We start from the raw sequence: 21,958 nt of genomic DNA on the forward strand, positions 1-21,958 counted from the left end.
GATACATATTCTTTGGGACCTGAGTAATTTGTGTTTGGAAAATGAAAGTGTTTTGCAGACAGTAGGAAAAATATCTGCCTTAGAGGAGAAAATATTTCTACCCAAGAGAAGCCTGAACTRTTTTCCATGTTCTTTTTCCTTTACTCCCTTTTCAGTGACATATTCATGTGTTTCCTATCAAGGAGAAGGTACCACCAGGAGATTTTTATCAAACAGTTCTTTTTCCTTGCTTGTTTTTAATTTATTAACCTTACCAGAGTTGTTCTCTTGAACTTGGACTGAGCATTTTATCTATTCGGTGAGGATGCTTGAGAAAAATACTTTCTCCAAGGACCTGTAGTCTAAGTAAGTGTCGATATTAAGGCTTTCACAGCCTTCTGAACATCAGTGGGCATAATATTTTTACTATAGGATGCTATTCAAAGCATCTCATGAATTGATAATACTCTTCAACAGAATAAGCAAGTTATGTTCCACTAAAATGCATCCATGATGGAAATCTTTTGGGGTATGAGTATGGACAAGATTACTGACTTGAATGTGTGGAAAGTATTTTCACYTCCCAATGATGAGAGGAGGATATTTCCTCTGAAAACTGGAAGAATTTGTATATGTTGAGTAAAGTATGTATCRTTATGAACTGGAGAATCCTTGGAGGAAGTGTTCAGATGGACGAGAAGCTCTGTTCTGCCTAACCTGTGGCTTTACAAGATTGAGCTCTGAATGCAGTTGTTAACTGAGAAGGTTGGGAGGAGGACTGGACCAACCTCTTCAGACCATGAATGTCATAGGGAGGTTTTATCTTTGTGTCTTCTTATTCCTCCAGTTTGTAAACACAGCCCGTCACGTGCAGAGCATTCATTCTTTCCACCAGCTGCCAGTGTTGTTTTTGGCTATGTTTCCTGGGCTGCCTTTTGCTCTCTTTTGCTCTTCTCTTTTACCTTAACCATTAAGTGGTAGAGGAGAGCCTTAGTCATGTCCCCACCTAGGTTACTGCTTTATGTTGCATTTGGGAGTGACAGATAAGGTAGGTCTCTCAGGCCCCCAAATACTGCCTTTTTCTTATGTGAAGTTTGTCTGGCAGTAGATCACTACTGATGCTTTGATTTGTTACATGTGGCTGAAAAGGAAATGCTTTGTTTCCTGCAACTTTGGTTTCTATTTTGGTGCTGTTATTTTGACAGATGCAAAAGCAGAGTGTGTTATCGGTGACAGCAAAAGATCTGCGCAGTACATGGGAGGAAGAACTGAAATCAAGATCCCAACTTCAAGAACACCTTGCTCAGCTTGAAAGGGAAAAGGCTGAGCTCTTGGAACAGGTTAGCCTAGAAAATTCTCCAGGCACTGAACAAATGCCAGGAGAAATGAGTTACTTTTCTTTGCCAAGTTCTTACAGTTTCAGGTTTTCTTGGGAAATAAGTGTCTGCTAATTTGCAATGGGCAGTCTTTCCTATTTTTTTCCTTTTCTGTAGAGGAAAAGGTACAAGTACAAAGTCAAAATAACTGCTAGCTCTCCTCTGGTTTGCCATAGAAAATACCAGAAGGAAGAACAACTGCTGGTTTAGTAAACATTCAYGAAGATGAAATGGAGCTAATCGCAGATAAAATATCTAATAATTCTCTAACAGTGAACTCAGTGGGCCACTGATYATGGAAGATTCCACTGAAGAGCTCTGCACTTCTCTGGTATTAGCAGAGGGATTGAAGAAGCTGTTCTCCAGTGTCTTTCCTACCTTTTCCCCATGAGTCCCTGGCAGAAGGTGGCTTTCGCTTTGGGAGGAGGACATCAGTTTCTGTCTCTGGGTATTGGCTTGATAAGAGGATTGAAGTGCTGARTTTCACGTAGGAGTTCTGCAGACTTTTACTAGTGGATGGAGATATCCTACAGTTTCTTTGTGAAGAATGCTCTATGYACATATTGCATATAGATACCATTACTGAATTGTATCTTTTTATTTTATTTTTGGAAGTGTGAGGCTGAAAGAAAGAAAGTGAAAAAACTGGCAGAAYTGAAACGGCTGGTAGAAGTCCGTCTGGACCAAGAAATGAAACGAAACATTGATCTGCAGAAAGAGTGCAACAGGTACAGCTCTTTACTACTTGCAAGAAATATTGGATAAGCTTGGTACTGAGCTCTAATTTGACCAAGACTGTGAGTACRTAACTGTTCACATATTCAAACCTTGTGTTACATTTTGCAACTGGCTTCTGTATATGAGCATATGGTTTTAAATAGACAAAAAAGACATTGTAAATGCAGGCTGCCTGCGGTCCTCCAGGGAGGAGAGAAGTTAAAAGTCCCATATTTCTGTTTTGAGGTAAAATTTTAATCCTTCAATGCACTTGTGGGACTCATTCTTTCCTTCCCCGACCCCTGCTGCTTTCTCCTTGCTTGTCCCTTCTTTGTTAGCAATTCCTGATCTATAAAGCACATTAAAGATGAAGTAAGCCCTGCCCATACTGTTTACATAAGCATATGTGAAAGTGGCCAGTTCTCATCTTGCTTCTTATTTTGCTTGTTAATTTGCTGTCCAGGGTCAAGAAGCTTTTGAAAACAGCTATGAAGAAACTGAAGGTGTATGAGATGCGAGAGAGCGAGTCCCAATTCGGTTCTCAGGGAGAAATGAAGAACAGGTATTCTGAAATGGTCAATGAAGTCAGTAGATTAAGAACAAAGGTAAGCTTTTTGATGTGCTCTTTTATTCCTTTCCTTACTTCTTTCTATATTGTTGGCTGAAAATCAAATAGGACCTCTTACCACTCTGGGTAATGATGGCACCTTCGTGTAAATGAGAGTCTCTGTGAAGACAGAAAAAGGGCAGGCTGGTGTGGAAAGGAAGGAGGCCTCAGGAGCCAAGGGCTGCAGCAAGGCAGGTGAGGGCCACAGCCTCCTTGCCCACACACAGTCCTAGAGGACAGAATCACAGAACAGTAGAGGTTGGAAGGGATCTCTGGAGAGCATCTAGTTCAACTCTTCTGCTCAGGCAGGATCACCTAGAGCATATTGCCTGTGACCCTATCCAGACAGCTTTTGATTATCTCCAAGGATGGAAACTACAAAACATCTCTGGACAACTTGTGATACCAAGCAAGAAGAGTACATCCAGTGGCGGTAAGCAGGGTAAGTCGAGCCCAAGTGTAGGGATGGACAGGTCAGCAATGAGGCYGGGAGGGCCTGTGTCAGGGTCTGGGCTGAGAACAGCATGATAGGATAGCTCAGGCAGAAACTAGGAGTGAGAGCCTAACTTCAAAGCAGCTCCTGAGCAAAGGGGGCTGAACCTCTGCTGTGGGGTGTCTCACATCTCTTGCAGTACAGCTGCACTATGTGTAAGTCAGCCCTATACAGAGTTAGCCAAACTCCTGTATTTTGAGCTCTAGCAACACCTTCTAGGTCTGATGGATGAGGTCTTTCTCCGGAAGAAAGGTAAAAAAAATGGGTGAAACCAGCTTTGTTCGAGTTCTTTTTTTGTGCCCTCTCCTGTTGGATAGGAGAGAGTTCTCATTTCACTCTTCTAAATTCCCTTATTGCCATTGAGAATAAAAGATACTGCTGTGATACGAAGTTTCATACCTTATAGTTCACTAGGGCCTGCTTTGACCCATCTTCCCACGTCTTGAACACCCAGAAAAGGAATTCTGTGAAATGCTTCTGAAGTTGCTCTTGCTATATTGTTGTCATAAATATACACATTCTTCATCTGTAGCATATATTTACTTCCCCCAATCACATAAGTTCAGACTTGTTGTTAAAGCACCATGTTTCACAGATGTTAGTTTTATTAGATATTGGATAGAATGATTGTATGATTCTGTGATTTTCTATGACCATGCAAGGAGTTTAAGAAAAGAAAAACTGTGGTACTTTTCAACCTGTCCACATGGATGAAATGCTGCTAGTTTGTGCTGTCAAGGTTCAGAATCTGTTGATTTGTGAGCTATTGAAAAAGAACAGAGAAAGGATGGAAAAGTGAGCAGTGCTCCCAGAAGTGTTTTAAAAGATATGTTTTCCTTTGATATACATCCTAAGCCGACAGATGACAACTACARTCTCAGTGGAGACATTTCAGGATTTTCACAGAACTGAGTAATTTTCGATCTGTGTTTTKTGTTTTGTTTTGTTTTCTGGCTATAGGTTGGTGAACTTTCCCAACAGCTGGAGACAGAGTCCAAAAAATCCATGCAACTAGAAGCAAGAAATCAGGATCTAGGAGATGAACTGTCTTCTATGCGTGGGAATCAGGAAAAATTGGAGAAAAGTAAATGCCAGCTGAAAGAAGAGGTGTCTAACCTCAAACGTCGTTTAGAGACTAATATAGTAGATCACAACCAAATAGAACAGTATAAGAAAGAGATTGATGAAAGAGCTGGACAAGAGTTAAGACAAAAACTACAGGAAGTTAACCTTTTCCTGCAGGTAAGTCACTTAGGTCTAGAGTCCACCTTATGTGCCTTCTTTGTTAATACCTTTTAGTATTTTATCTTCTGTATCTGTTTCTCTCTGGTAGTGTTACACTTCTGCCTTTTCTGAATTAAAATTGTAGAAKGGAAAACATCTGCATAAAAGTACTTTTGTGCACATACAGTATGTGTGTATGAAAGATTGGTCATGCTCTTTGATTGCCTTTCAGTGGCAATCAGTGGCAGGTCCTTGAGTCAAGGCCTTCCAAAGGTGGAATTCCGTTTCTGCAGTTCTTTGGGGGAATCACCATGTTCTCTTTTTATTCTGGCTGTTTATTGTGAGGAAATGGCATTGTTTTGTGTTATCCTCTTGGCTGCAGAATTGAGTCCAGGGACATCACAGGTAGCACAGGAGATAGCATGGGGTATGGCCTCTTTTTATCCTCAGAAAGATGCTGCATTGCCATTGTAACTCAGAATTTGTGTGACCGGGCATACAGGTGCTGCTTTGTCCTTTTGTAGACAAAAGTGCCCAGAAAAGAAGTCTCTGGAGTCGCTTTCCTTTTCTGGACACTCTTGTAACTTCAACAAGGAATTATTTTGTGTATGCTCTGGCCTACAGGGATGGTGTTCTTTCAGTAATAGCATTGATTATTAACAACAGTGAGAGAAGATTTCTTTCAGACCTGCTCTTTCAGAAAATGAAATAATGTGGTAGAATGTTTTCGTCCTTGATTGTGATGGTRGTGAGGAGGCATGGTTGCCCCTCTGAGTAACGTTGTGCTCTTTAAACAGAGTCTATGAAGTTGATCCCTTTTTCTTTCTGGTTATTGAAATTGTATTATTCACGTTCAGACGCAGGCAGCCTCGCAAGACAGATTAGAACAAATAAGAGCCAGTCATCACGCTTCACTGAGAAACCAGCTAAAGCACAGAATTAGAGATCTGGAATCAGAATTGGATAGAATAAAAAATATGCAACAGGACAACATTTTTCAAAAAGAATCCACACAGGCAGAAGTGGGAAAGTACAAAGAACTCTACTTGGAAGAAGTGAAAAATAGAAGGTGCCTAGCAAATAAACTTGAAAGGTAAATAAAGCTACACTTATTTATTTATTTGTTTTTAATCAAGTAATAGGATACCACTTTTGGAGCAAAATATCTTTTGCCCTTCATTTTAGCAGCTCACCTTTGGTTTGAGTTTACATTGAGAAGTAGAGGATAGCCCGGAGCGAATACTGTTCAGGAAAAAAAAGGTGTAAATAGATGGTATTCATTGTTTTGAAGCCCTGATCCTGAGAAGCCCCAAGTATGGTGACTCTTGCTACTTCTTACAGGAAGTCTGACTTCCAAGAAGTCAGCTCTTCAAAAACTTCAGATCAAATTGGAATATCTTTTAGAGCACTTGTAAGCCTTTCCATTTTCGGAAGTTTAACGACAGTCTAAGACCTGGAGAATAACTTTGCATTACCAAAGCTATTTCATGCTTGCTTCTGAATTTTTCACAGAGCTAATGAAAGACTAGCAGAAGCCAATGCCAAACTCCTTAACGAGCGCCACAGAAGCAGATCTTTAATTGCAAGCAGTATTGTGAGTGGAGGAGGTCTGACTGCAAGTCCAGTCCTGTATTCAACTCAGCTGGGACATCTCAGCAACAATTTGGCACTGAATAGAAGTCTTAGTCTTGGAGGAAGCTTCATAAGCCCGACGGGGAATGCTTTATCATCAAGAAATAAAGTTGAAGCCTATGTGGCTAAGGTAGGTGTGGAGTTTTTGTTTGTTTTTGTTTATTCTTAAATGCAATTCTCAATTACTTCTAAAGAATATCAGTAAGGAAGGTTAAGCATCTTAAGTGAGGATCAGCAGCCATTTCTTGTCCCAGAACATGCAGTCTAATCTGCTAAAACAACTGTTTATCATTCAAATAATACACATGCGTCTGGGGCAGGTAGTCACCTGGGTTGTACAAAATTCAGGCGTGCTCATAGACTAAAAATTATTTACATCTGCTTAGTGATAGCCAAATGGTTTTAAAAGAGAAAAAATGTGATAATGTTGTTGCACGGGAAGCTCCCGGATAGCAGATATTTATTACATTGTGACTTATAATATTTGGTCATTAGAAATTCTCTAGATTGAAAGTATGTAATCTGTTTTAAATTGATAACTTCATAATGAGTAAAACAGATGTTTTACTGTTCATGGCTTATTTTCTCTGCTCACTGTTTCTCACTCTAGTGCCTTCTTCACTTGAAGATGTTTTGGTACATTAATATCAACAAATAGATGCTTTAAAAAAAAAAAAAAAAGAATGATACAGTGTGTAAGTGCAGGTCCCTAACTTCTCACTCTATAGTATAGTGAAGGCTTTATGCTATGCCTAGGACACRTTTCTTTTCAGGAGTTCCTGCTATATGTTATTAGTTTGGTCTTCCTTTTCACAGATSAATACTGTGAAATTGAATGGGTAAAACTGACTACTCATCAGAAACTCCTTTTTGGTCTATTTCTGCAGCAATGCTGCACCCTTGGTAATATCTCCAGCCAAAGCRGGCCCCATAACTAACAGTCTGTGTGGCAGAATGTTTCTCACAGAGCTGTGTGTCAGTAGTTGGACAAGGACATAATTCTCCACAAAATGCTTTGATTTATTCCCTTCTTTGCATAGAAGGGAGGCACGYGTGAGCTCTCCTCTTTATTCTGTTGTTGACAGAACATGAGAAGTATTTGGGTACCTCTAATTCTGACTCGGTGTTGTGGTGCTGCCCATGTTCTGAGGATGTTTAAACAAGAGGTCTGCATGCTTGGTTTCAAGGGAGCCAACAAGTGGGTAACAGACAAAGCAGAGCAAGTAATGAGCAGCACTTGCAGTAGCAGAGATGAATTTGCTTTGGATCTCTGTAAATGCTTGTTTCAGATGAGAGAGAAGGATGCACATTGCTGAGAGAGCTCAAGAGGCAGCCAGTACTGTCCCATCAGCAGGGGTTTTTCCACATGAAAGCAGCAGAAAACAGGCAAAATGCAAGGACCTTGTACAAGAGTGAAATAAGATGAAGACCAGGACAAGGGAATGCGAGCAGTAGGACAAGGAAGGAAAGCGAAGAACACAGAAAAAGGAGCAGGATGTTAAAGGAGGAAAACAAGCTTCTTCCTAGGAAAAAATATGTCCTAGTTTATTGAGAAAAGGGCTGCAACTTGGGCTTTTTTTTTTTGTATGTGTTTTTTTGGTTTGTTTTTTTGTATGAGTGATGGCAAGAGTATGAGCACATGTGGCAGCAGAATCTGAGATGCCTCCTGCTTCTTTCTGAAACCATTGGTATCCCTGGACTTGCAAGTACATGATTATTTCCAGACAGCTTGATGTAAGTTTTGTGGACTTTGTCATCTAAATCCCGTGGCAATTGCAATTTAAGGATTAAAGAACCTCGTCTAGCCCTATGTTTGAGCAACTTTCAGTAGTGGTTGTGTGAGAATGTGCTGCTAACCTCAGCAGGCATCACTTATCAGAAACAATTTCCAAGGTTTCCCTTTGGTATGAGGTTCTGCACCCTGCATCATGATGAATGCCAGTGCTCCTGTGTTGGGATGGTGTTTGATTGCATTTTCACTTGAGTTGCTGTTACAAGAAGAAGGTGATGTGCAGGGGGCTTCCAAACCATCGTGTACCTTGTTCGTGCTTCAGTATGGCTTAGTTAAATGGCACTGACTCACAGGCCAGTGAACTGCTTTGGTGTGACTTTGGTTTGTGTCCAGACAGCTTGGAAAGCCAAAGTAAAACATGAGCTGTGTGTGTGGTAGTGAGCACGCACACACACATGGTCCAAAAGAATGCCTCAATCCAGCACAGGCTGGAGCAGTTTTTACTGATAAACTATCATTCAACCTGTAATCCAGGTTTTGGGTTCAGTTCCTCAGCCCAGCTGAGGCTCCTCAGAGCTTGTTAGTGACAGAGAGGTGTTGGAATCTCCGTTCTTGGAGAGTATTACTCAAACCCTTGGATAKGGCCCTGAGCAACCTGCTCTGCATGAGCCTGCKTCAAGGAGCAGAGGATCCCGAGGCCCTTTCTGCCCTTGGCACTTCTGTGACTCCRCAGTTTCAATGCCGAATCCCAGTGGGAATCCTCATTCCCTTCAGCAAAAGCCAGCAGGCTCCTTCAGCACCCCACTGGCAAGGAGAAGAACCAAAACAGCATTTCTGCACTCAGCAGCCAGGAGCACGAGCAGAGAGTGCCAGGGCCTCAGGAAGGGAAGCGCTCTGGCAATCGGGAACAGCCACAGGCCGCTCCAGGCCCAAAGAGCCGGGCCTCACTGCAGGAGAGCAGAGCCGAGGGCCCGCTCAGCAGGCCTTGCTGCGGCCGAACTCTCCCGCTCCTCAGGGCTGACAGCCTCCCGGAGACGCTTCCTGGCCATGGTCGATGGTCGCTGCCGTCGCCGCCTCAGGAGGGGAGGCAGGAGCCGAAGCACCGAGAGAAGAACAAGCGCCCCGAGGCTCCGTGTAGGAGCAGGAGGAAGGCCTAGGAAGAAGGGAGCCTGTCAGATCCAGGGAGATGTTGGTGGCCGAAAGAAAATGGAAAACATAATGCTCAGACCTAAGACTGGGCAAATACTCAGTCTTTTTATGGCGACTCATAAAAAAAGAGGAACACTCCTAAAAGATGCAGTAACAGCTGAGAGATTTTAAATTCTTGAGAAGCTAATATCAGAAAAAATGTAACTATTAAAATATTAACTGTATTTTATATATAATTCTAGATACGGCGAGAACTGGATGAAAAAATCACTAAAGAGCTTGAACAAGGTAATTTGTTCAATTATGTTCCTATTTAATTTTAGTTTCAGTTTAGTTTTAATTCCAATTTTATTTCCAAGATTTTTCAATTTAGAATTTTGTGTGAAGATGTCGTGGGTACCAAAGTATTTGTATACAATATTTAGCAGTTGCCTAAAAATAAAACAAAATATCCCTCCAAAACAAACAGGAAGAAAACCAACCCTTCTTCCCTGTAGGAGATGAACTTGGTTTAAGCTCAAGTCACTTTTTGTTGTAGTTAATAATCAAGCACAAATGTTGAACACACAAGAAGCCATTCATCAAGATTTGTATGTACTTCAGCAGTCACTTCTCTTCCTRTCAGTAGCAAAGGCTCTTTTTAGAAAAAGATCATTTAGCAGCTTTTGTGAAAATACAGAATGATTTGACTGCTTGTACTACGTAGCCTAAGGATAGCATACAGGTTCAATAAAATGAAGACAGTTTTCCATAGAATAATTCCACCTTTTCATGATAATCATTTCTCCGCAGTCATGGCTTTATGGTGGCTGGGCCTGTTTCAGAACAATAGCCTCTGAGGGCATTTACTTCTATTCCAGCAGTCATCAATCCCACAGCACGGGGCCAGCTGGTCTTTTATAGCTCTTCCCGTTTGCTTGGACGGACGCAAGGCCATTGCATTGAATCTGCTTGCATTTTGGTCGTAATTACCTGCCTAGTTAGGAATGTTCATTATTTATTTGGTTTTGAGATATATGTAAATATGGCTGGAAGAAGACAGCATTTTAAAACTGCCTTTATTCAATGTGTGCTTTCATGGAAGGTAGTTTTTTAACAGGACAAGCCATATAGAAGCCCATCAGAGAAAGATATATTATTCTGGATGGGAAAGTTGTCTAAGCTGMCTGCAGTGTAGAAGTATTTGCCTTTTACAAGGATGATTGTTTTGGACTTTATCACATAAAATACAGAAACAATTTTGAAGTCTAGTATTCCAAAACACGGTTGCTGTGAACTTTTAAGGAAAAYGGAAACTTGAGTGTAATTGGTTTTGAGTTCCCTGAAAACATTTTGCATATGGCCTCTGGAATTTATTTTGTTAGCTTTACCAATACTGTTGACTAATGAACATTATGAATGCTCGGAATGAATATACATGAAAAATCCTATTTATTTCTTTGTGTCTGTCCTCTTCACTCTTTCCCTTGAATGCTTTTAACCATTTCTCCAGATCTTTACCCTCTGCAGTTACCTACTTCCTTCTAGTGACTTACTTGGCCCCAGTCCACTGTAAAACTAGTGCGTGGAATCTTACCTTCTTTTCTCGCCCTTCTCRTTCCCCAGCCACTGCTGAACTTGAAACTGGATCTGCTGGAGTTTCACCCGTAGTATCTACAGATGGATCTTCAAAGAACGTAAATGCAGAGCAGGATCCCCTTTCAAGGGCAATACAGGAATATCGTGATGTTTTAACCAAAAATTACTTGATTTGAACAATCACTACAGAAAGGCTATGTAAAATATATGGTTTACTTACATGTTAATGGTTTGTCACTAAGTGGTTTAGATGTGAAAAATCCTTATTGCAATTTGAATATAAACTGTGTTAAATGAATGTTAAGCACACTGCACTTGTCTGTAAAGAATATTGCAGGGATGTATTTTTTGTTTATTTTGCACTCACAAGAAGAACTGTAGTTTTTGTGACTAGCAGATCGACTAATTTTGATTCCTGAACTTGACAGGACTGCTGAAATGTCTCTTGTTAGAGCAGATGCATTGTCTTGCCCACTCATGGTCTGTGTTTTGACCAAAACATTCCTTTTGTTYTTTTTAGTACTTCTAAATTTATGTTTCACTTGTTATTTTGATACTAAATCTATTTAATCTGTTTTATGTCTGGTACTTCTGTCTTGATTCCGTGAATATTTATGTTGAGTAACTCAAACAGTGTTCGAGATGRAGAATAGGGCATTTTGCATCTCTGTCGCTTGTATGTGCTTCAGCTTAAAAAGTGCTGCTGGCAGGTTAAAAAGTGCTGTTAGCTTAGAGCAGTGCCAAGAAAATGGACGTGTGGTCATCTTAGTATGTTCATTTCAGTATCCCACGTTGTTCAGTCTCGCAAAGTGTTGCAGCTTTAGACGTTTGCAGGCACTGGGTCAGTGTCTGTGCGGCACCTGAAGCACTGACAGGATGTGTGACGGGACGGCCGAGCTCTCTGGTGCTGCTGTGGTGGCTGTAGCCGGGGCGGAGGGCAGTGCTCTTGGAGYATTTGCAGCAGGAATGCGCTACCTCAGGGAGTTAGGCACTGAAGATGAGGATTTCATGTTTCTAAAGTTGTTAGTGATAAGAATATACTAGAACAGAGAAAATACTAATTCCAGAAAGTTAAGAATGGTTATAGTGAATTGAATGCAGCCTGGAAATATTTGGCTTTACTTACTAATTYAAGGACCTAAGTGTCTATGCAGTGGGGAAAAGCAACAAATGCTGCCATCACTCTCTGCTGCTTTTTTGTAGGAGTACAGAGTATTATCTACACGAAACTGTTGTATTTAATTCAAAATATTCTGTTCCATTTTTGTAATTAATAAATTTTGTATTCTGGTACTTCTGTTTCGTTTTACCCTTTTCCTGCCTTCACTTTATCCCTCCCCCTGCTTGTCTCTCTCACAGAACAGGACCAGGATTGCTGCCAAAGGGGGAACCCTGCTAGGAGCCTGGCCTTGTGCTGCCCTTGGGGSAACAGCCCGGTTTTGCTCCTGGCTTGCAGTTGTTCAGCCCTAGCCAAGGCGGGTGGTGCAGCCAGGCCTTCTTCCAGGGCAGGGCGTTAGTCCTGGCTCGCTTGCTCACTGCCCTGCCAGTAGGCATGGAAGCACGYGGGCTGTCCCTAGCCATGGCCTGTCTCTCTGCACTCTTCAAGCTGAAAAGGAACCTGCTGAAGCCAACGGAGGTATTGAGAATCAGAGAAAAACAACAAGAAACTCTCCTCACTTTTCTTATTGGTGATGTGAGGTATAGTTTTATTGTGATACTGGACCAGGAGTGAATTGGCTTTCAGTTCTGAGCTTCACCAAGTTTCATCAAGCATTCTTGTCATAAGATGAGTTTCTTACAGCCGGGAAGCCCTCTGTTGAGGGGCAGTCTCTCCTCTTCAGSCCCATCAAGGCCCTTGTTCTCCCTTTCACTCGGAGGAGGCCTGGCACCAGCAGCGGGGACTCTGGCTCCCTTCACAGGCGCAGAGGCTCCTGTCTGTGAACATACAGGGGTGGGACATACGACTGGATGCTGGGGAAGAACGTGGGGAATAAGAACGCTTATTATGGGAAGCTAAAGGCAGGATCCAAAGGTGGGGGACACGAGGGTGGTTTGGGGAAGAACAAGCATATAAACAGGCTTTTGCTCCCCACCCTTGCCTGGCTGTACCCTGTACTGGGTCAGTGGCATCTGACCATTTTTTTTCCCCCATTAACTCGATTTCTAACTTGCCCRGAGTGTGGGGCTGTATCTGGAGGGGTAAGTGCCAGCAACTGGGGTCGGCCATCGGGGGAGTGTCTGTGCAGCCTCACTGGCTGCAGCTGGGGCAAGCAAGAGGATGCACAGGAGTGTGACCATCAGGCTGAACCGGAGCCAGCAAATCGGTGAAGCTGCTGGGGGAGCCGGGCAGCAGTGTGTCTGAAAGTGAAAAAACCGCACAACCTGTAGAAACCTTACCGAGGCTTTCTACTTCAGTGGGGTTTTAAAGGTGGCCTTTGGCTGGTGTAATTTAATGCTCCTTGTGATTATCTTGTGTTTGTTAACATTGCCGTTTGCTTACTAACATCTCTTTACCTCTGAAACAGGTTAAGCGAAGTAGAGTGCTTAAAGAACCAGCTATGTTGTGGACTCCTAATCTGTTTATAATTATGATGTACACTTCACCCTCCTCCACACTGGAATTTGCTCCTCCACATCTACCATGGTTATATGTATTTCCCTCTTACTACATTATATGTAAGGAGGTTGGATATTTTATATGAAGGAAAAAAAGATTTTTGTCAGCAGGAAGAGCAATTCTTAGGGCATCCTTCTGGAATTCATGAACTTGTTCTAGCACACATGTTCTCCAGCCAACAACCACCCTTGCCTATGATTAGCTTGACATCTTTTTCTACCTTTTTTCTACCTTTTTTCTACCTTTTTCTACCTTGAACAGCCTGTCTTGACAAAGACAGGCTGACAGACCAGGCTTTTGGTTAAGTTCCTCTTGCTTTGACACTAGCCCTACTTTATCCTCAGTTTCATCCCATTTTTTTTCTGAGATTTTCCATAGATGTCTTTTTTTCTTAGTACAGGAGGTTAGAGAGATGAAAATCATCATTGCAAGGGCTGTCCTTTAGAGGGCAGTCAGAAGCATAGCAGCAGAAACTACACTTGCTGGGAAGTAACGCTGCAAAGGGACAAGCGTTGCTCTGGGCACTTGGGTGCTGAGAAAGGGGTATTAATACAAGGGTAATCTGGGAATTAACTTCACCCAAGGGTRATACTGCAAGCAGCCAGGATCCCATTGGCCYTCTCGGCCGCAAGGGCACTGCTGCCTCATGGTTAACTTGGTGTCAACCAGGACTCCCAAATTCCTCTCGGCGGAACCTCTCCAGCAGGTCAACCTCTAATGTGTACTGATGCCTGGGGTTGTGCTTCCATGTAATAACAATAAGCAGCATTTGAATTAAACAGTAATTGAATGTGAGCTAAGAAATATACTGAGACAGTCTTAAAAATTAAAACTGTAATAACAAAAAGCTCAATCTTATCCCATTCAAATTACACAAAAGAACCTTGAGGTTGCCTTTTCAGAGGTCCTGATCCTTTGCACTTCCTGTTTAAGCTGCAGTTACACCCGATGCTTATATCCAGGGTGAGTTTAAGAGAAGCAATATAAGAACCACAACAATTATAAGGCTGTTCCCGTTCATTTAATGGCCACTTTCTCCTATTTTGCACTTGCAGTCTAATCACAGGCATCATTGTGCRCTTTTACTGCTAATGATCTGATTGTTCGGAGAAAGGTGGGACCTGGTCCTACTAAATGTTGACATCTTAACATSCTCCGCTTTGAAATCCCGTTCCCAGCCCACTGAAGCTCTATTATGGAGCATTTCCTCTGCAGCACCACAGGTTTTCAATCACCATCAGCTCCTTAGCCCTAATTGCTTCCTGTCCTGCTTCTGCTCAGCGCTGCAAACCACAAGCTCAGAGATGAAGTACTACAAAGGTGACAAGCTTTATATATTTATTTATTGGAAATGCTATATGCGGGTCTTTATGTTGGGTTTTGTTGATCCTTACTGCTACATCAMTTTTAAACTTGCCGCTATGGAGCGAGTGATGCGAGAGCCTCTGCTCCCAGGTGCAGGGGCCGTTCCAGCCGCAGGTCCCAGCCACGCTCCGCTCTGCGGCCGCCCGCCCACCAGGCGCCCGTCACCGCTTGCGGGACCGCCCCAGCCTCCGTCTGCGCCCAGACCACACTGGCACCTGCACCATGGACAGAGCTGAAGCTGGAGGTCGTGCAAGGGAGAATTCCTAAATATCTGAGCACAAAAATCCCAAAGAATGTAACTAGTATTTGGGGGCAAACAGGAACCTTCTACCTGACACACCAGTGCCTTAGCACATTCCGAGTACAGGATGTTTTCTTGTAATTTCTGGGTGTACCTGCACATGCACAGTAACAGCATCTCTGGTAAACAGCACTTAACATATAGTCACCACTCCTGTAAAAACTCACCTTTACCAGTATTTAATGGGTTTCTATCCCAATTCCTTTCATTTTGAATGGAGTTTGTGCTTGAAAATACTTCTTGAATATCTCAATCTGTTTAATTTCCACACTGGTTTCAAGGCAGTGCCCCATTATCACCACTGCTGTTAAAATGGAAAAATAGTCACCAAATCCAAGATAAGAAAAATCCAAAGTATAAAACTAGAAGATAAAACAAGAGAGAGGAAACATAAAAAAAAAAAAAGACAAACCAAACCCTCGATCACACATGCCATTTTGGTGAGCAAAACCACCAGTGCCTGCCCTGGGCCTCCACGTGCACGTTTTCCTTCAAATAACGAAGAACCTTTGGTCCTTGCTTCTCCTTTGCAAGGCAACCCCAGGCAAGATGCGAGTGGGGTGAAGCTCCTCGCCCCGAGCTGGCAGCTCCTGGAACACGTGCAAGCTCCCGGAACGTGCACTATGGAAGGATGTTACTGCTTGGATAAGGTCAGGCTTTTAGTGCTAGGAATACACATTCTTGGCAAAAGGCAGCACGCTATTTTGTTTCCGACTTTGCTTTTTCCAAGGACAGAGGTAGAAATCAATGAACAATGCTGGAGGTGGGGGGGGGAGGTAGGAGGGCAATGTTTTGCCTTATTTGCCCTGTATTTGTACAATTCCCTTTCTGTATTTTATCTTGTGCTGATATTGTTTCAGCAGCAAAAAGACTTTGTTACGCAGTATTCTATTAACTGTCAGCTTTTTTTTTTTTTTTTTTGATATAAGGAATTATTCAGTGGACTTCAATGACTTTCTGCAAGCACAGAGGAGTCCTCCTCTGACTTATCCAATGTGTGATCCATTTCCTAAAAAAAAAACAGGGCCAAAAAAGGTAAAAGGCATTCTTTTCTTTTACTAAGTCACAAGATCAATAAAGGATCTGCTTGGCCTCACGTGCACACCAGAAACCCCCAACAACCTACTGTAAATTACAAGAACTTCACTGCAACACATTTCTGGAAAGCCAGATTCATGGAGCTGAAGATGCTTGATTCTAGGCAGTGAATTTGCAAGGAAAAGCTCTAAAACCTATTTAATATTAAGATAACAACAAAAAACACTTCTGTAGAATACTACCAACTTCTCACTGTCACCTYGCTATTTCTGGTGGATAGTGAGTCTGATGTTGACTAAAATGTAATGCACTGGGCACTCTAACAGACTTCTGTATGCAGGGAGCAACCAGGTTGAGCTGGACAGAGTTGTACAATCCTCATTTTCACAATTTAGGCAAACTTCATTTAAAGGAAATTTCATCTATTTAAATAGTGCTGTATCTTCAACACTACACTCTAGCAAGATAAGGGTTACATACTAGCAGATATACAATTTGTTCACTTCTGACACATCTTACCCAAAGTTTGAGCAATACTAYGGCTGCTGAGGGAGGAAGACATAGGCTAGAGTAATTCATTCTATAAGGGCCTTCGATTTAAAACAAATACTGGTTTATAATCTGCTTTCTGACCAAAAGATTTCTGCAGATATCAAGAAAATAAGAATTCCTGTAACTCTGATGAAGTTTTAGAGAGCAAAGAATAGTGTTTCATAGACCAAAGCAACCAATTACATGATTATGACATTAATTTGATGGTAAAATCTTCCAACATTCTTACTTTCTGCACTACATAGAAATCTCAAAAATCCATTTTCTACTTACAGTGAGTTACATTTGTTCAACAGCTCTACTACTAGTAATACCTCACATGAAAAATGTTAGTGATTGTTAAATTGACTATTATGCAATCTGACTCCAACTAACTGGTGTTAAAGCAAAACACTGGTTTACCTTTACGAATGAGATTTCCACTTTAAGAAGCATAKTGACATTGCCTGCATTTCCCAAAACATATTTTACAGTGAAAATAYGTAGCATGAAACCACAAAATAAATCAAATAAAAAAGTCTTAGTAAATCGTAGAAATTTTAATTTACATGTCAAACATATTCATAGTAAAAAAAAAAAGTGATGACTAAACAAGTTACACACAATTCGTAAAAACTGTCCATGTTCTTTAAATAGGTCTGTACAACCAAACATTTACACAGTCCCTGTGCATTTTTTCCTTTAATGCACAACCGAGTTCAAAGGTTCTGCACGAATGTTCCCCAAGTCAAGAGCTGAATCTGTCTCTTCATCTATTTCACCAATGACAGCACTGTAATAAAAAGGCAAAAAATAAAGGAAGAAACAAACAAACAAAAAAAACAGGTTATCAATTGCTGAAATCCCCTGGTGCAAATCTGGAAATGCAAAATTAATTTGCAGGTTGAGATTTTTTGTAATTTTTTTTTAAACCTCTGTCGTTTGAACTTYGGGGTCTGATGGTAACAAGTACATTCTAAAGGTTGCAGGAGCGTTTTCCTTGATATAGACAAGAATCACTACTAGACTGTTTTAGGCTAGTCTTTGAAACAAAAGCTGGAAATCTTTTAGCAAGAATTTTTCAAGAGCAATGAACTTTCAAGAGCAATGTAACTGTGGTAATTTATAACTTCCCAAGAAATAAGGTATGCAAGACATGAATAAAACTTTACTAGGCTGTGTTGGAAGAAATTAATTTTATCATTCAAAGAACAACACAGAATTTCATCTAGACTATGATAAGGCTATATGGACTAAAACAACAGTGGACTTTAGAAGCTGCCTCAGAGAAAAAAATTATTTTAATATATATATAAATAATTTCTATATATTTTATATAATTTTTATATGTATTATATATATTATACATATAATACATAATTTTATATATATATTATGTATTATATGTATATATTTATATAATATATATAAAGGGAATAGAAGTTTGCTAGTTCAGGATCCTGGGAGCTATCTCAGAGGAAACATAAGTACAAAGACCAAACTTTATTCTGACATATCCTTCTAAAACTGCAGTTTCCTGCTGACAGTTTTTAAGCTTGCCACATTTGAATTTTTTGACGGATGGTACACACAAGCTTTTGGAATGTGCCTTTGAAACATAACAGAATCCCTGAAAATGTTTTATTCCTTAAATTGTTTCTTTTTCYATATATTTTTCACTAGCTGCTCTATTTTCTCAGAGTCTTTTTTTTTTTTTTTTTTAAGTTACTGTTTCCCTTCATAAAGGTGCTGCAATCTACCCCTCTTCTCAATCGCATTAAATAAATGCTGAAAAAAATGCACRGGCATTTCTTTGTTGAGAAATATCCATCAGAAATAGAAGACGAAAAATTCTTCCTCAGGCTGACATGTTAATTGCTCCAACATCTTTCTTTTTTCTGTTTTTGATAAAAAAAAAAAAAAATCTCACTTTGTTGCCATCTGTTTCAGAGCGCTGCTACAAAAATCATCTTCCTAGCAGGCCATTTCACCAGGCCTTCCTTCTACTTCTCTTGTAATCCTCTCATCTCTGTTTGACACATCAGCTACTCCTCTCTTCTTTCAATAAATTTTTACCCTCATTTTGTAACTGCATTTGATATCAAGTATCAACAACAACAACAACAAAGGAAATGTGTACAAGAAGTGAAGCAAGGACAACGCTCCGAGCTTCCTACTGACCCCTCCGAGGCTGCTCTCAGGACGTGAGCTTGTTAGTCCAGATCAACAGTCTCTGAACTGCAGTGCTATCGCTTCTGTAACAGCAACACACATCGCACTTCATCTGCCACAACTCTGAYAGCTTTCTCTCTGCTTCCTATCAAGATGCGGGTTGGCTTGGGTTATCAAGATACATATAGATACACAACTGTATACAKGAACCGTATGCTTAATTAATGTGGTTTATTTATGAATATGCTATACTTACACATTATCACCTCTTACAATGTATAATCCCAGGACAACCTGTTCAACTCCYTGTGAAGAACTGAACACTCGTTCATGGCTTTCATCCAAAATCAAATTAATGGTCTGATCAAAGCCTTTGAGAGTGCCCTGAAAAAAAGCACACAAATTTAAGCACTTCAACGATCTTTCAATCATCTTTGCTCTCAAGGATATCTTATAAAGTGGTACTACTAAGGTACTCCAGAACACAGGCTTCATTTCATTTTAAGGCCAAAATATATGCAGCTGGAGAACAAAACTTTAAAAGTAATAATCAGCTTAGGAAGAATGATATTTTCCTYGAGTATGAGTGTTCATACTAGCCACTATTGTGATCTTTAGTATTAGAAGAAAAGCAATTTCCTCTGTGCCTATGATGGCTCTCTAGATTGTTAATTTTAGTATTTCTACAATATTTTAGTCTTTCTTGTATGGAAATTTCATGAAAGCAAAAAAAGAAAAGAAGAAAATGTAGAAAAAAATAGATTTTTATATTTAATACTAATGAAACTATTTCTAAGAAGCATTTTTAACTGCTGATTCTGTAAATAAGATTATATTTTTTCTCACAGAAAAGCTCAAAAGGAAGAATTTCTGTGTCACTTCTAAGTGAGTTTAGAAAAAAATATTATCAATTGCTAATAGCAAATTGATTACGGAAATTAAATTTGCATAAAATGCTACCACTTAAATAATAATGATAACCATTTATACTATCTTGCATGTATTCATATACACCAATTCAGCTTAAATCTTTTCCATAGAAATGTATCCTGCATCACAACTGAAGTTTCTCCAACTAGCTCCAAGCAGAAAGAGAATGGTCCAAAGCTAATATATTTCTTATAAAAACACAGATATCCTTGCTTTACTACTTATTATTTTCTCCTTCCAGAACTACACTGAAGAGGATACATATGGATAGAAATATATAATCCTCACACAATGACGGTATCAGTAAGTTACACTCAAAACACACAGGGCGGGGGGGAGAAGAAAATAAATAGCAGAAAAGCACTAAAAATAAAACATTATGCAATCGAATACACAGATTGTCAGTCCTCAGCTTTTCAGAGTTAAACAGAAGCTCAGTGTGTCCTCAGTTATCAACTTAGGCCTTTCCTGCAAACATGCAAGGGAAATGTTTTTAATGTGAAAGTTAACGTAGAGACTATACTGTATAAAGCAACTTTGTTAGAGATGGAAAAGAACCTGCTTAAGAGAACAAGAAATTCACTTACACATTCCTGTAGAAGACACTACCTAAATGAGTCAAAAGACAGCACTTCCAGGTATGAGTTTATGAAAGGACAGAGCTCATAGGCAAGAAGTTGTTTAAATTATGTTACTCAAAATAAAGCTTAGAAGAGTCTTAAAGATATGATCACTACGGCGGTGTATATGCCGTAGCACTGTTTATTTATCCCCAAGAAAGGGGATCCCCATCCTTATGGGAGCAAAGCGAAACACTGAAAAGCGCAAGTCTCACCACGATCATTCTTCCATCAGAGGTGATCACCGCGACAGTGCCTGGCGGTTCGCTAAGGAAACGTTCGGAGGAATCGCAAACAAAACCACTACGACCTTCTGAAACAGCCACAACGTAAGCATTACTAGAAACCAGAGGAACCTTTAGAAACAAAAAGTGGGCAGCAGCACCGCTGACAGCAACAAAAAACGAGCCCTTTTTGGCACCAGCCAGCATCAGAGCTTCCCTTCGGCCACAGGCTGGGCCCATGAGCAGATCTGAGCACTAAGCACACCCCACGGATCAGAATCCTTCCCCTCCTCCCACTGCTCAACGCACTGGCCCAAGCAGAGCTGCAAACTCCCAGGTGTGAAGCGCACAAAAATGCTTTACTAATACAAAGAATTGTCCCCTCAACCCACGTCCCCAAAGGCGGCTCGGCAATGGCGACCTCGAGCCTGCCAGCTCAGCCCCCCTCCCTCTGAAGCTCCGACCGGGCGGCGCCTCGCCCCGCCGCAGCTGCTAGGCTCGGCCCGCCTGGGCCCGGCTCAAGGATACGGTTGATGTAGTTCTCCAAGGCCGAGGTCATGGCGGCGGCTCCCGCGCTTCGCCCCGCGCCGGCTCCACACGCACCTCCGGCGCGCGCCGCTGACGCAACGTCCCGCCGCGCGGGCGCGCGGCCACACGGTGCCCGAGTCGCTGCGCATGCGCGGCGCCGCGCCGCGTTTCAAACGCGCGTTTCCCGCGCGCGGAGCAATCGGAGCTGCGCATGCGCCGAAAGGCACCTCCCCCCCCTCCCGGGGGTGGGGGGAGAGCGGGCTGTACCAAGTAACGACCAAGGGGGCTGTACCAAGTGAGCGGGGGCGGGGGGGGGTTACCGGCTCCCTTAGAGTTTGCGCTGTTTCCTTGGAGAGGTTCCGTAGTTCAAATTTCTCAATCTGGGCAAAAATTTAACATGTTTTTAAAAGGCGTGTGAAGAGCAAGTAGGCTGTGCTTTTTAGGCAGGAGTTTGGATCCCACAGTTTAGTTATTCTCTTTTCACCGCGATCCGCAAGCCTGGGAATAGCAGAGAGGAGAATCTCTGCGGGCTCGTAGCCATGCGCTGCTCCCACCAGCCCTCCGCCCTCTSCTGCTGGCACGTTATTTCTCCCTGTTTCACCCTGATTATAACTGCCTTCCCTGCTTCCTCGCTAGTTATAGTGATTTTGTGCCATTTCCTCAGCCTGCTCGAACGCCCTGTGAAACAGAGAAGGGCAAGAAATCTGTTGGACTTGGTGACTCCTTAAGACAATGTTGGAAGCTCGCCCAGCGGAAGTATCTCGGCCAAATTACGTTAAGGCATCCAATAACAGAAAATTAAGTTAAGGCATTCAGTAACAGAACTAATTTAACCTGTAAAATGGATTTCCTGCTATTTGCTTTAGCCATTCTTCACTGGTAGATAATCATTTTTTGAAATGTATTTTCAAAAATATTTTGCTATGTGTAGCACATACAGGCCTCGTCTTCGTTTCCATGCGACAAATTTGTCATCAATTAATTCCTCTAATGCTGTTTAATAATACAGCAGTCTGATGGGTTTTGACATTCAGAAAGGTACAACCCTTAAGTTCCCAGGTTATAAGTAGTGTACTCCACAAACTTTTTGAAATAAAAGGTAAATGCTGCTGTTTCAGCATCACTGCTCRAGTAATATGATTCCA

General features: G+C 41.5%; 2 protein-coding genes across 2 annotated transcripts in view; one reads left to right on the forward strand and one right to left on the reverse strand.

Moving 5' to 3' along the window:
• The window catches only part of LOC112942319 (ankyrin repeat domain-containing protein 30A-like), a 46,119-nt gene extending 34,850 nt beyond the window's left edge, over positions 1-11,269 (forward strand). The window contains exons 31-38 of the mRNA XM_026033221.1: positions 1,185-1,319; positions 1,971-2,083; positions 2,536-2,677; positions 4,133-4,414; positions 5,254-5,489; positions 5,909-6,158; positions 9,152-9,197; positions 10,515-11,269. Of these exons, the coding sequence (XP_025889006.1) occupies positions 1,185-1,319; positions 1,971-2,083; positions 2,536-2,677; positions 4,133-4,414; positions 5,254-5,489; positions 5,909-6,158; positions 9,152-9,197; positions 10,515-10,663 (1,353 nt within the window). The 3' untranslated portion in view covers positions 10,664-11,269. The remainder of the gene's footprint in view (positions 1-1,184; positions 1,320-1,970; positions 2,084-2,535; positions 2,678-4,132; positions 4,415-5,253; positions 5,490-5,908; positions 6,159-9,151; positions 9,198-10,514) is intronic.
• A 5,645-nt stretch (positions 11,270-16,914) lies between these two features.
• On the reverse strand, positions 16,915-20,858 carry LSM8 (LSM8 homolog, U6 small nuclear RNA associated). Its single transcript, XM_026033222.1, has 4 exons — positions 20,814-20,858; positions 20,277-20,317; positions 18,768-18,895; positions 16,915-17,132 (listed from the first exon to the last, which is right to left on the reverse strand). Exons 1-4 carry the CDS (start codon positions 20,842-20,844, stop codon positions 17,042-17,044), a joined length of 291 nt encoding a protein of 96 aa, XP_025889007.1. The 5' UTR covers positions 20,845-20,858; the 3' UTR covers positions 16,915-17,041.
• Between the last annotated feature and the right edge of the window lie 1,100 nt (positions 20,859-21,958).

This window comes from Nothoprocta perdicaria, unplaced genomic scaffold (assembly GCF_003342845.1).
Source record: "Nothoprocta perdicaria isolate Ctin4 unplaced genomic scaffold, notPer1 scaffold_125, whole genome shotgun sequence".
Lineage (NCBI taxonomy): Eukaryota > Metazoa > Chordata > Aves > Tinamiformes > Tinamidae > Nothoprocta > Nothoprocta perdicaria.